Raw genomic sequence first — 14,283 nt, 5'->3', positions numbered from 1 at the left:
CCAAACAGGACAGACTTTTATTAGTGGCTTCTCTACAAGTTATAATGTTGTGTGTAGCACCTCCTGGTGGATTTGTTCTAAATATTAAGAAATGGCGCATATGAATAAAGAGTTTTTTTATTTTATTTTTTTTATTTTATTTTTTTACATAACTCACACATCCAAATTGACTACAATTAAAATGTTAGGGCAGCGCAAACACTTACTTTTTAATGCTACGTTTACATGACAGCGAACGAACCGGAAACGTGTTCCCTTTGCGTTTTCCGTGTACACAGCACAGCAGCGTGCATTGAGAAGAAGGTCCTTTGCGATGTCGATTCATAACTTGTCATGGCGAAAGGAAGTAGTTTGATGCGCGAAGAAATGCAACTTGAAAACGTGCCTGCTTATGAATTCATTAACGTCAACTCAAACGAGTTTCATATTGGCACGTTTAGAGATTTATGGCTGGATGCGTTAAATCCGGAGGTGTATTCATACTGTAACACAGCTCCAGAGATCGAGGATGTGGAGTTCATTGAAGAAATGGGCATTGAGCCCAAGACATTGAAGGAACTCAAAAGCATCTGCAGTGTTGATTCCCTGAGAAGTGGACACGAAGACGCAGACAATGTGCCATCAGATCCTCATCTATCCACACTGAAATTACGCAAGAGAAGACAAGATTATAAAGAAACACTGACCAGAGACACTGTTGACCGACATGAAGTCTACGCCAATGAAATGGAGATGATATCTGTGGGCAAGAAGCCTGATAACCCCAGAGACCTGATCCCTGAAGGAGAACTCATATTGACCTTCAACATTATGTATCCCATTCTGTTTCAGCGGTTCAAGTATGTGAGGGCATATCAGACTCTGCATGTGTTGGGCTCTCAGAGGCTGAGTGATCTTAGAGATGCGATCTGCTGCGTCAGTGACCTGCAGGTGTTTGGAGAGTTCAGCAACACTCCAGACATGGTACCACAGTTCATCAGCAAGGATCATTACAAGTCTGCTTTCTTTTTCTTCAATGGCACATTCTTCAATGACACACGGTTCCCAGAATGTCAAGACATCAGCATGACCACGCAAGAATGGGCCAGAACCAGAGACTTCCCAGACTTCAAGACTGCTAAGATGGAGGACACGTCTTTCTATGACCTGAAGATGAAAGTTGGGTTTCCATATTTATACACTCACCAGGGTGATTGTGAGCATGTTGTTATCCTCACTGACGTCAGACTGGTCCATCAGGATGACTGTTTGGACTTGAAGCTCTACCCGCTCATCACTCACAAGCATAGAGTCGTGACTCGGAAGTGTTCTGTGTGTCATCTCTATATCAGCAGGTGGATAACAACCAGTGATGCTCTTGCCCCTACGGACCCCTGCCTGTTTTGTGACCAGTGCTTTCGAATGTTTCACTACGACGACAAAGGGAACAAACTAGGAGATTTCCTGGCCTATGCCTATGTTGATCCAGGCACGTTTAATTGATCCCACTGTACAGTGTTTAGACTATACAGTAATAAAGTGTTCTTTAAGTGGTATTAAACCAAATTCTATTATTTGTAAATGTAATTGACATTTTCCATATATTCACCACTGTATCTAAATAAAAACAAAATCTGGTTTCAAAAAGTGTTTTGTATGCTGCACATCAGTAGCTACCATAATAAATATTTTAACTGAAAGAAAAAAGTAACTCGTTTTTTTTTTTTTGTAATTTGATCCAAATGTCATATAATACGAAGTATAGTGTTATAAATGTACATACATTAAAAAAATTAAAATGCAGGATTTACGATGCTCATGACCGTTACAACGCGTCATCACAGGTCAGTTAGTATAAATAAATAAATATTAAATAATAAATATTTTAACTGAGAGAAAAAAAGCAGCGTAAAGTAACTAGGTTTTTTTTCTTGTAATTTGATCCAAATCTCATGTGATACAAAGTATAGTGTTATAAATGTACATACATTAAAAAAATATATATATATAAAAAACTTTGCAGGATTTACGATGCTCGTGACCGTTACAACGCGTCATCACAGGTCAGTTAGTATAAATAAATAAATATTAAATAATAAATATTTTAACTGAGAGAAAAAAAGCAGCGTAAAGTAACTAGGTTTTTTTTTTTTCTTGTACTTTGATCCAAATCTCATATGATACAAAGTATAGTGTTATAAATGTACATACATTAAAAAAATTAAAATATAAAAAACTGCAGGATTTACGATGCTCGTGACCGTTACAACGCGTCATCACAGGTCAGTTAGTTCAGTTGAGAACGAATATCCTCTTCTCGGTCTACAGACGGCGCTGTTGCTCTTATCACTATTAGTGACTGTACACATCCCAAATATAATTTTTATTCTTAGTAATACTTTAATAATCGCATTGTAATAAGCAGTATTTACTTAGCGCAGAAGATACAAGTATACAAACCCCTACAAGTGCAAGTAGTACTAAAATATTCCGCCGTTTGTTGTAACTTACTTTGAACCTGAAAGGGTTAATCCGTGTAATTGGATCAATGGGCATAATGCGGAGCCCCGGCATCTAATTTCATCCGTGAAGACTCTCATACACGCTTGCTCAGTGCTATAGCTGGAATAAACGTAATGAGCTACTGTTAATGATGAGCCTGTTTGCTAAAAACAACCTGTTGAAAGTGTTTCTCCATGATCCTGCCTCCTGGTAAATGTTTATGGGAGATATTATTTCGCCGCTCGGTTGCCATGGCAGAAGAAAGGGAAGGAGTCTGAGCGAGCGAGCGGTGTCAACTTTTATTCACATGGCGTTTTTCTCGCTCTTGAACGCAGTCTGCATGTAAATGTACTGGAGATAAACCGCTTCACATCACATTCACAGTGAGGAGGAACTCCAGGAGAGTTTGACGACGCGGGACACCGAGTGCATAACTGGAGAAGATCAAAACAACAACGAGTAAGTGGATTTCGATGTTTCAATAGGTTACTGTGGCATCGCTATGGCGATTAAGCCATGAACTGTGTTTGTAAAGGGTTTCGATCCAGAATATAAGGCACGATAAACAAGCCAGCAACAAGTTTTGTAACGTATTTATCTAGGGGAAAATGTGTTGTGTGCCAGTCGAAGTTTGTCCAACATCCGTTTCCTTTGACATTGAAGTCATACAAACGCCTTGAAATGTGATGAGGCTTCAGTCTTTTGCTATTTGAAGAAAGTGGAGAAGTCTGTAGACTGCTGATATTACAGGTATTGTGATTATAATGGGTGTCTTTTTAAATATGGGCACATTGGGCCTGTTGGTTTTTTAAAAAGAAGCTCTTAAAACACCCTTTTCGTTAGTTTAATTTCTCTACTAACAGGAGAAGCTAGTATTTTATATGTTCTGAATATGCTAAATACAGTTAAATAATATAACTTTTTTTTTAACATCACGTTTATATCTCAAGCACTGCTGTTCACTGTCACTGTCTCTTGGTAAACGTTACATTCAACATTTTCATAGAAAAACGTTGGGTTAGAAAATTGTTGTTTGTGTTGGAAATGGAGCAAAAGTTATATTGATATCATTTTCACATTAAATATAGACTTTTTTCACTAACTGTTAAGATCATCATAGTTTTTAATGGATATATAATTTAAAAATTCTGGGTTTGGGGGTTGGGGCGATTGTTAGTTTTAATCAAAACCAACCCATTGGATATAAAAGTGGGACTTCAAAAGTTGGATAAAATCAAAAAAAAAAAAAAAAAAAAAAATTGCCATTACTATCACAACTTAAAATTGAGCAGTTTTTGTTGAGAGAACTCAAATTTCCAAATTGACTAAAATTATGGCAGTGCAGACACTTACTATTTAAGGGTTCGTTTACACAATAACGAATGATGCACTGAAACCGGAAAAGTTTAAGTTGTTAATTTTAATAAAAATAAAAAAAATAATAAAAAAAAACCCATTGCACATAAAAGTGGGACTTCAAAAGTTGAAGAAACACCCACACAAATATGTTCTGAATGTAGCATTATCTGTAAATATATACATTGGGATTTGTACAGTTTGTGCCTGTCAGTGTCAAACAGGATCAAGGTTCAGGAGAAATCGTTTGTTTTGCCTTCTCACACCAGATTGCAGATGAATGGGAATGGGCTGTTAGAATATTTTTCTCAATATAGTCTAGTATTTTAGCAATTCAACTACTTCTCCTTCAATCCTCAACACGAATCCTCATTTTTTTTATCTCAAACTGTATCTCAGATGAAGGATGTTAGAGTGCCTGACAGTTTGACTGCAGGTTGCTTTCGATAAAAGGTATTTGCAAAATGTCAAAGTGCAGTAACAGTTAAATCAGAGATTAGCCTGTGAGTTTAGTTGCTGTGCTGTTTTGAATGAGGGCCAAGGGCTTCGTGCTCTTTAGTAATTGGGGTTCTGCACTTTTAGAGAAGAGAGTTGAATTGCAGATCCGCAAGTGCTCAGGTGATCCGATTCAGCTTTCTTTGTTGTGTTGTGTTCCCATGAATTCTTGTGCCTTATGTTGTATTTTATTGCTTTATTCAATCATGGAGAACCTTCATGGATCCCCACTGATCTTAAAGCCAGAATAGTTCACCCAAAATGAAAATTATCCCATAATTTACACCTCCTCAAGCCATCCTAGGTGTATATGACATTCTTCTTTCAGCCAAACACAATCGGCGTTATATTATTAAATAATATCCTGCCTCTTCCAAGCTTTATAATGGTGTTGAATAGTGCCAATTGTCCAAAAAATGGGGTTTGTAAGAAAATAAATCCACATTTAAATCTTTATAAACTATAATCTCTGGCCGTATGCACGTTCACAAGAGAGACGAGTTCCGGCGGAACGGTGACCTCTGACCTGACGTGAAGTATGACGTAGCTCCTCTTCTATTATATCGAAATCCTTCGACATTTCTCTTTAAAACTTATCGTTTTATACTTCTAATCCGTGACCGGCGTTTTGTTTTGCTCTATCCTCTGTGTTTTCGCGTTCGTCAACTCTCATCTAAGCTCACGCCACGCCTAGGCTATGTCATACGCAATTCGTCGGGTCAGTATTAAAGGGGTGGTTGATTATGATTTCACTTTTCTAACTTTAGTTAGTGTGTACTGTTGCTGTTTGAGCTTAAACAACATCTGCAAAGTTACAACGTTCAAAGTTCAAAGCAAAGGGAGATATTTGCTTTTAAAGAAATCGTTTTTTAAGGCCTACAACAAACGGCTGGTCGGGACTACACGACATTCCTCCCGGGTTAGTGACATCACCAACCCTAAAATTTACATAAACCCGCCCCCGGAACACGATTTATAGATTGTCATGACAGGATATGCTAATCAATGACTAGAAGATAACTACACATCAGCAATATAAATACATCAACTAATCATTCAGAAACGTCCTGTTGCTTCTACATGTTGTCACTTCTTCTTGAGTCTCTCCATCATTGTCTGACTCCAGTTTGAACATAAAAGGCTAAAAGTTTTTGACATTTTCAGTGCATGTGTGTGTGAGGTAAAAGGACACAAGCTGTTGAAGCTCCGCCCCCTGTGCCGGGAGCAGCAGCTCATTTGCATTTAAAGGAACAGACACAAAACGGTGCGTTTTTGCTCACCCTCAAAAAGTGACAACTTTAACATGATATATAAAAATATCTGTGGGGTATTTTGAGTTAAAACTTCACATACACACTCTGGGGACATCAAATACTTATTTTACATCATGTGAAAAGGGCATTATACCACCCCTTTACTCCTGAACTCGACTCTCTCGTGAACACGTGTACGGCCGTTGCCGGAAGCCAGTAATTATAGTTTATAAAGTTAATATGGACATTTTTCTTACAAAAACCCATCGCTTCGCTTCAGAAGGCCTTTATTAACCCCCTGGAGCCGTATGGATTACTATTGTGATGGATGGATGCACTTTTTGGAGCTTCAAAAATTCGGACATGATTCAGTGCCTTTAGAAAGCTTGTAAGGGCCAGGATGTTATTTATTAGCTCCAATTGTGTTTGGCTGAAAGAAGAATGTCATACACACACCTTGGATGGCTTGAGGGTGTGTAAATGATGGGATAATTTTCATTTTTGGGTGAATTAACCCTTTAAGCCCGGTGCACACTGTACGATTTACAAGACCCATCCAGAGTTTTATATCATCAATCCGTGACGCGTTCAGTGACCCAGACTACATGTGGGATAGAAATGGTGGCTAGTAGGGGTGTAACAATACCCTCATGGCACGATTCGATCCAAAAAAGGCTTAGTCTTTAGTACTGTACTAACATATGATAACATATAACTTCAGTTGTTCTTCAGTTACATTGATGTGAAATGGGCAACAGTGCCATGTTTGTTAAGGAAAACACCAAGTTGTATTTACTTTGTTACAGTCAGAAAGTGAAAAACATCTGATGAAAATAAAACATTATTAGAAGAACTGTAATGGTATTATAAAGTAGCCTACTCATATTGGTACTTGGTATCGGCGAGTACCCAAATTTAAGTACTTGGACTTGGTCTGAAAAAAAGTGGTATCGGTGCGTCCCTAGTACAGTGTGAAGTGAACCGGGCTTTAGATTAAACTCACTGGGGCAAGCGTAGGAAACTATCTCTGTTGTTGTGCGTGGTGCTGGAAGACATTGGGTGGAGAACAAAAGTGCCTTTGTTTTCTTCATGCCTACACAGAGTGCTCTGAGCCTCTGAGAGCAGGGCTATATTGAGCTGTCCTCAAGCCAAACTCAGGATTCCTTGACAGATCCGTGTTCCTGGGAAGATGTGTGGATGGAAGGAAGGAAGGAAGGGAAATGTGTGGTTTCAAGTGAAAAATAAACACACAGGTGTCATTTTTATCTAAATAGAGTATGAAAATTTACGTTATGCTTTATTGCTTTTGAGGAAATGTGATGGGTTTGATGCAAATTATTTCATATGCTGTGTAAAAACATGCAGAAAAAACATATTAAACAGGAAATTATATCATAGAGAGCTTTGGTTGTAAAATGAGTGAGTGATGACTCCTAAATGTGATCTTTATCAATTAATAATTGATGAAAAACAGTATAGTTTTTACAAAGTTTATCTCAAATTATTTTTGTTAATAGTACATTTGCATTGTGGTCGCCAGATATATCGCAAAGTCTAATTATATTGGCTGATAATTGGCTTTTTCTTTTTAAATTATCTTTGTAATTAAACAAGTGGACGACGCTAGGTGTAAATGGGTTTTGAACTTGTCCACTTTCAACCACTTCCAGAGGCTGTGGAAAACGCATTCATGTGTCGAATGTGTTCAAACCGCCACAAAACACCGTCTTCTCTCCGTCGACTGATCTAATGCGTGAACATTATGGCCAGACGGGATTTAAACTTTGGTCGACTGAAGACTGAAGTTTGGTTTGAAGATTAAAAACATACCAAGCACAATGTTCACCCACCATTCCTGATTTCTAACACACACTCACAGTGTTCGGCTGGTCTTGCGTCTGTCAGAGCAGAAACGAAAGCTGATGTTTTCCCGTCGTCTCCAATCGCGTTCATATAATTGCGTGAGCTTATTTCGTCCATTAGATTGAAAGATCTGAAAAAGCCCCTACATTTACCCTCACATAGACCCTCCCCTCGAAGAAATCAGGACAGAAGTGGTTGAAAGTGGACAAAAGAGACGGATTAAAACACCAGGTGTAAACGGGAATGTGTCTCCGTCGTCTACGTGTGATCCGATCGACCAAAACGCGTCTTAATACCAGGAGTAAGAAAAAAATTCCAATTCCAATCACAAATTGTCAATGCGTAATAAATGCTGTTATTTTTTTATTTTATTTTTTTGTGTAAATATTGTTTAAAATGTCTCAGAATTATATCATCCACCTTCTGTTTAGATATTGTGTATATATAGCCTATATCTTTTTAATATACAGTGAGTCTTCATCACAGACTTTCTGAAACGAGCCTCAAGAAGAACGTTCACTAGTTCCATCGGTTTGCTTTTGTCAGTCACTCATTTATGAAATTAGGCCACGGTTCCCAGTAAAATAATCCACTGCTTCTGTCGGTTCAGTCCTGCTGGACATGTGCCATGAGCTGTAACAGTGGGGCTTTTCACATTTGCCAGTGCTCCTAAATCTGTTAGGTTTCAGTTTGACTCTTAATATTTTGAAGAACAGTCAAGCAATTACCCAGCTTTATTCTTCCAGTGAAGGATACGAGTGAGAATAAGAACGAGTGAATCTGCTAGAGCTGAACCATCCGGCTGGGGCGAGCAGAGTTTAGTTTACTTTGGTTTGGTTGGAGTGTTTGAGGCGGGTGAGGGCCTGATGAGGTGAGCGCTCGTTTGCTCGGGGTCTAATTAGACCAGCGTGCCTGAACCTGACAGCAGGAATGTGATCTATGTCATGGGGGATGATGTCACGTTACAAACTCGGCTTCTTTCTGGAGAGGGAACTTGTACTCTACAGATGTTCACAGTCGTAATTAGTGGAAGCCTAATGTTTTCAGCTCATGTTGTGCAGTGTAGTTTAATATGGAAAACTATGAATTATCTTGCTATAATCAAATTAAGCTAATCAAAATGTATTAATCAAAAATAATTCAAAATCTTCAACATGTAGTACCATTTCAAAATGTTCCCAAATATGTTTGGTTTTTATTTTTCAGTGTCTAAAAGAATTGTTTTATAGATCACATTTGTTATAAACTGTTGTTCACCACCAAAAAGATTGATTTGGCCTACAGTATTGTTGGTAAAGCAGTTCTATTAATCTTTCAGTTACATTTTTTATTTATTTAAGGTATAAAGTGGTAAAAATTCACCACCAAAGTAGTGAGAATACTATTCTAGATGCATCTGGTTATGTGTGGGTGAATCTTTCTCTACGTACACAGTCTCTTTTTGGTAATGACGTATTTAAATAGTTCACCCAAAAATTAATATTACCCCATGATTTACTCACCGTCAAGCCATCCTAGGTGTATATGACTTTTTAATTTCAGTCAAGCACAATTGGAGTTTTACGAAGCGAAGCGTTTTTTTAAGAAAAATAAAGTTATGCGCGTTCATCATTACGTCATGCGTGGGGTCAGAGGTCACTCTTCCACCGGAACTAGACTCGCGTACGGCTGTAACTGGAAGCCAGTAGCTCATAAAGATATAATAATTGATATTTTTCTTACAAAAACCCATCTCTTCGCTTCAGAAGGCCTTTATTAAAGGGATACTCCACTTTTTTTGGAAATAGGCTTATTTTACAATTCCCCCAGAGTTAAACAGTTGAGTTTTGCCGTTTTCAAATCCATTCAGCCGAACTCCGGGTCTGGCGGTACCACTTTTAGCATAGCTTAGCATAGATCATTGAATCGGACAGGACCATTAGCATCTCTCTCAAAAAAATGACCAAAGAGTTTCGCCTGAAAATAGGTCTAATAGGTTAGACAAACTTAGTCCCGGTCACGTTGTAAGTTACTGAGCTGGGGACTATTTTCAGGCGCTGCGTCATATCATTACGCCTGCTGGACTCATGGTACGGCAGCAAAGTTTCTTGATTCTTACGCAGGAATGGGAGTATAGTATAGTTCCTAGCCATATCAGCCTAGAAAATCGCAACTTTTCATTTTCCGTCTGTCTTAGTACACGATGTAAACAGAAGAGTCAAGTTTTAAATAGGAAAAATATCGAAAATCTTTGGTCATTTTTTTGAGAGAGATGCTAATGGTCATGTCCGATTCAATGATCTATGCTAAGCTATGCTAAAAGTGGTACCGCCAGACCCAGAGATCGGCTGAATGGATTCGAAAACGGTAAGACTCAACTGTTTAACTCTGGGGGAGTTGTAAAATGAGCCTATTTCCTAAAAAAGTGGAGTATCCCTTTAACCAGCTTGGAGGCGTATGGAGCACTTTTATGATGGATGGATGCGCTGTTTTGGGCTTCAAAATCTGTGCTACCATTCACTCCCATTGCAAAGCTTGGAAGAGGCATGACATTTTTTAATATAACTCAGATTGTCTTTGGCTAAAACAAGACAGTCTTACACTCCTAGGATGGCTTGAGGATGAGTAAATTATGGGATAGTTTTCATTTTTAGGTGAACTAACCTTTAAGGCTACGTCTACATTAATCCGGATACATTTGAAAACGGCGTTTTCGTTTATAAACGATCTCCGTCCACACTAGCGTTTTCAAGCGTTTTCGGACGTTTCAGTGTGGATGAGAAACTTTTGAAAAACGCCTGAAAACGCTAAATTAACATTTACTGCGCATGTGTAAAACCCCACAAAAGCTCACTGATATGATTCAGATGGAAAAATAAATAATGAAGTTATCGCGCAATTCTTCTGACAGGATAATTTTATTTAGTAAAATATCTCACCATTCACTGATGCGTCCAGGTCGCACGCAGTCACCACATGTTTGGTCTAAAACGCGACTGTTCTCATGTCTCGCCGCAGGACAGCAAATGTGAGTAAATTCTGTCATCTTTGCAGGACTGTGATATGAAGAGTGTGCAATGTAGAATATTTTTAGCAACAGTGTGAAAGTGAATAGCACATAACAGGCACAATACTGGTATAAACATGAATATCTATTGGTACAATATGCGTCACATGACTAAATTTACGTCATCGTTTTTAAATCCCTCCGGTTTCACAGTCCACACTACAACGCGAAAACGGCGTTTTCAAATGTATACGCTTTGGAGTGCGTTTTCAAAAAGCTTCGTTTTCATTAATAAAAACGCCGTCTCAGTGTGGACGGAAGGCCAAAACGGAGAGAAAAAGATGCGTTTTCAAACGAAAACGTATTAGTGTGGACATGGCCTAAGTTGTTCATTGCAAGTGCATTTTTCTGAGGTAATCATGCCAGATGCTCTCCGTAGAGCTTAACTCGTGTTGAACCCGGAACATTCCTCGCATAAGGTGTTGACTTTCGACTAGGTCAGGTTCGGGGCCAGTAGCACATAGCCGAGGCGTTTTCCAGCGTCCTCATGATTGCCTGTTCAGGTCTTCTATGTGTGGCATTTCACTCTTCATATCAGAATGTGCCACCTTTGAGTGGCCGGGTTTATATTAACCTGCTGCTTTCTTTACGGTACTGGCGTCTTAAGTGGACCCGGAGACTCTTTCAGCTGCTTACATCTTCTCTGGCTTACTAAAACCGGACACAACCCTAACATCTCCTTCCTCTCACAGGGCCACCGAAGAGGCCGTGTCCTTGGGCAAAGCAACACTAATTTCTAACATTCTCCTTTGCTTTTGGTAAGTTCCTCATTTTACACTTGCATCTGTCTTGGTTTGCAAATGTTACGCTGCGTTTCTATGCCATGTGTGAATTATTGTGCATCTTTTTTTAGTGGGCGACCACAGTATGAGTTTTTCAATAATTAATATTAATAAGACACATTTTTAACATAAACTATTTTACATAGGATTTACTCAAATCTTTATATATTAGCAAGGCTGTCGGTAGATTTTTGAACCAGCACAATAGCAAAATCCCACTTAATTGACCAAAGTGGGCGGCGTTACTGTATATTCCAATGCGCTAATCTCAAAATGGCACAATATTATGTGATTAATCAGCATGGCTGAAATATAGGTCAGTAATGTCTTTACAATTTGAGACCATTTGAATTCCCTCATGAGAATAAGCTGGCCTTGCTGATTTATTTTCCATCCATTTTCTATCCATGTTGTTTGCTGGTTGCAGAGGAGTAAGATCCTGTTGGAAAGCGTTTGCATGGATTAATGGGCATTTTTGCAGTTGAAATATTGTAGACGCTCTGTTGTCTTATACATTAATCAGATTAATGACTGCGAGTTTCCAACAGGGCTTATGAGAGCTTCCACCCCTCCTTCCCATGGCCTCATTCTGCTCAGACGGAAGCCATTGTTTTCATGGGTCAGTCTGTGGTGGCAGGTTCTCCAGTATTTGTCATTTATTTGCTTGTCCCACGACTCAAAGGTTTTCTTCCTGTGATGCATTTATGCTGTTTGCGAAGGTGTGTGTGTCAGAGTCATACAAACAAATGCAACATGCCGCAAGTCGTATTTGTAAAGCCACATCTAACAACTAGAGTAAATGCCCCTTTAACTGATTCCAGATGTGCTTCCATGCACTACTCTACTTTTCTGGGGCTGTTACGGAGCATTGGCACAGCGAATTTGTGTCCAATGCCACTGTAAAAGTAGGGGTGCACCGAAATGAAAAGTCTTGGCCGAAACCGAATATAATGAAACACTTGGCCGTGAAGTGTTTGAAATGAAACACGTTTTTTTTTTTTTTTTTTTTTTTTTTTTTGTACATTTTTGCCCATTTATTGACAATTTTTCCTCCATTAAATAAATTAAATTGTCAAAGTGTGCTTTTTTTTTTGGGTTTGCTTTTCAAAGAAAAAAATCAATTACAAAACTACAATTTAAAAATATTTATTTAACATTGAACATTTAAAAATATTTATTTAACAAGTTTTTTTATTTATTTTTTACATTCCAGCAGACATTATACCAACAAAGCACAATATAACTTAAAATAAATATATTTTTTTAACTAATGATATATTTATTTGGCCATCTTTGAGCTTATATTAGGCCTATAACTAACTGCTGAAATAATGTAACGTTTGTGTGCCTACAACAAAAAAGTGCATGTTTTGTTGTTTGATTAACATTAATATGACACATACAGGTATTTAAGGCTGCTGTTATTTGAAGACCAAATGCTTGGATCTACTGGTAATACAGTATACTGAGACACATCCGGTTAAGTTAGCTACTCCACATAATGGGCATTTTGACTGACACCTGTGTCAGTATTTCACCATTCAAGCGCAAAGAGAAGTGAATTTGGGATAGCGTGCTGCGCTTCTGGTGCACGTCATTCAGCGTAATACAACATTAGTTATTTTTCACAACTTACTTGAAGATGCTAATTATTCGTTTTAGAGGTGTACTCCACCCAAAAATGAAAATTCAGTCATCATTTACTCACTCACCCTCAAGTTGTTTCAAACCTGTATGACTTTTTTACTCATTAGCCATTTTGGAGCCCATTGACCTCCATTGTTTGGACAAAAAACACTTGTCATTCCTCAAATTATGTTAAATAAGTTTCACAGATGAAACGTTTTTTTGGAATTTTCATATTTGAGTATCCATTTAACTTGTAATTTTTTTTAGTTACAGAGCTATTTCTTTAAAACCTAAAGCATTATTTCTCCTGATTATCTTGAATATGGATGGATTTAGTCACTAAATGTTGTTCTTGTCGGCCAGTTGTGCGTGACTAAAGAAACGCTCTGTTTTGTAGTAATCGAGCTTGACAGACTTTAGCACTGATCTGGCGAAAACATCTAAACCGAGTCAACGACCTATGAAAAGTAAACTTCCCCAAAATCAGGGCCCCTGACGCTCTCAGCAACTTGTGCAACAAATTGTCAGAGGCATTTATACAAATGGGAGTTCGGCACATCTGTCTCCTCTTGGGGAAGGGGGTTGCCCGGTTAAAGCTGTTGCACTAGATTACAAATAACATGCATGATCAGCCATCTGCTGCTGTCTATTTTTTTGTCTGTGCTGATCAGTACAAGATATTTTCTATATCATAAGCGTTTAAATCATTGCTGAATGCCGACATGCAATGGATTGTAAATTTCAGACCAAAGCCTTTTCATCCCAATAATCCTGAGGATTTGGACGTGTTCTAGCACAAGGAAATCAAGTGAGTTCCAACAACTCAGCAAAGCTTTTGTCTTTGTTGTTAGTCTTGGTCAATGTTAATTTAACCGGGTTTTGAATATCACAAAGCTTTTGTCCTTTTATGCTCTGAAAGCTTATTTGATATGCTAGTTTTCTAGGTATTTTGTCAGCAGTGGGAATCTGTCACTTTTGTGCGACGATGCTCTGTACAGTGTTTCAAAGGTCATCAGACAAACATCACCATTACTTTTGCTCAAATGTGGGTAAAAAGGAATGTTTAAATCCTCTAAACATTAAACTGCTCTGCATAACTCATTCTGCACGTTTTATGCTGTGAACTTGAAAGACGCCTTTGATCGTATGGTTTATTAAAACCGCATGCTAACAGGCACTCAGAACACCTTATCATCATCATCAACCACCTACAACACCCTAGCAGCGTTAATCAACCATGCACAACTAGGCCTGTCACGATAACAAATTTTGCTGGACGATAAATTGTCCAAGAAATTATTGCGATAAACGATAATATTGTCGTTCGAGACCATTTTCTTCTAATATAATGATAATGGCATAATAATGCAGGTACACC

At 38.3% G+C, this 14,283-nt stretch overlaps 2 protein-coding genes across 7 annotated transcripts in view; both read left to right on the top strand.

Annotated features, from left to right (window-relative positions):
- The first annotated feature begins 99 nt into the window (after positions 1-99).
- Positions 100-1,670, top strand: snapc3 (small nuclear RNA activating complex, polypeptide 3). Its single transcript, XM_084108476.1, has one exon. It carries the CDS (start codon positions 334-336, stop codon positions 1,480-1,482), a length of 1,149 nt encoding a protein of 382 aa, XP_083964602.1. The 5' UTR covers positions 100-333; the 3' UTR covers positions 1,483-1,670.
- Positions 1,671-2,508: 838 nt separating this feature from the next.
- pacsin3 (protein kinase C and casein kinase substrate in neurons 3) overlaps positions 2,509-14,283 on the top strand; it is a 53,288-nt gene continuing 41,513 nt past the window's right edge. For 2 of the 6 annotated variants that reach the window (XM_084108472.1, XM_084108468.1), the window contains exons 1-2: positions 2,552-2,940; positions 11,187-11,252. The gene's annotated coding sequence lies outside the window, so the exon portion shown is untranslated. Of the gene's footprint in view, positions 2,941-11,186; positions 11,253-13,416; positions 13,714-14,283 lie in introns of those variants that run through there. The other 4 variants (XM_084108470.1, XM_084108474.1, XM_084108469.1 and 1 more) reach the window with 4 other exon arrangements.

This window comes from Abramis brama, assembly GCF_963993115.1.
Source record: "Abramis brama genome assembly, chromosome: 3".
Lineage (NCBI taxonomy): Eukaryota > Metazoa > Chordata > Actinopteri > Cypriniformes > Leuciscidae > Abramis > Abramis brama.
Note: the sequence above shows the minus strand (reverse complement) of the source record. Positions and strands in the feature narration are given on the sequence as shown.

What these genes read in the sequence shown, in the direction of transcription:
- snapc3 (XM_084108476.1), top strand. Translation starts at nt 334, where the DNA reads ATGGCGAAAGGAAGTAGTTTGATGCGCGAAGAAATGCAACTTGAAAAC.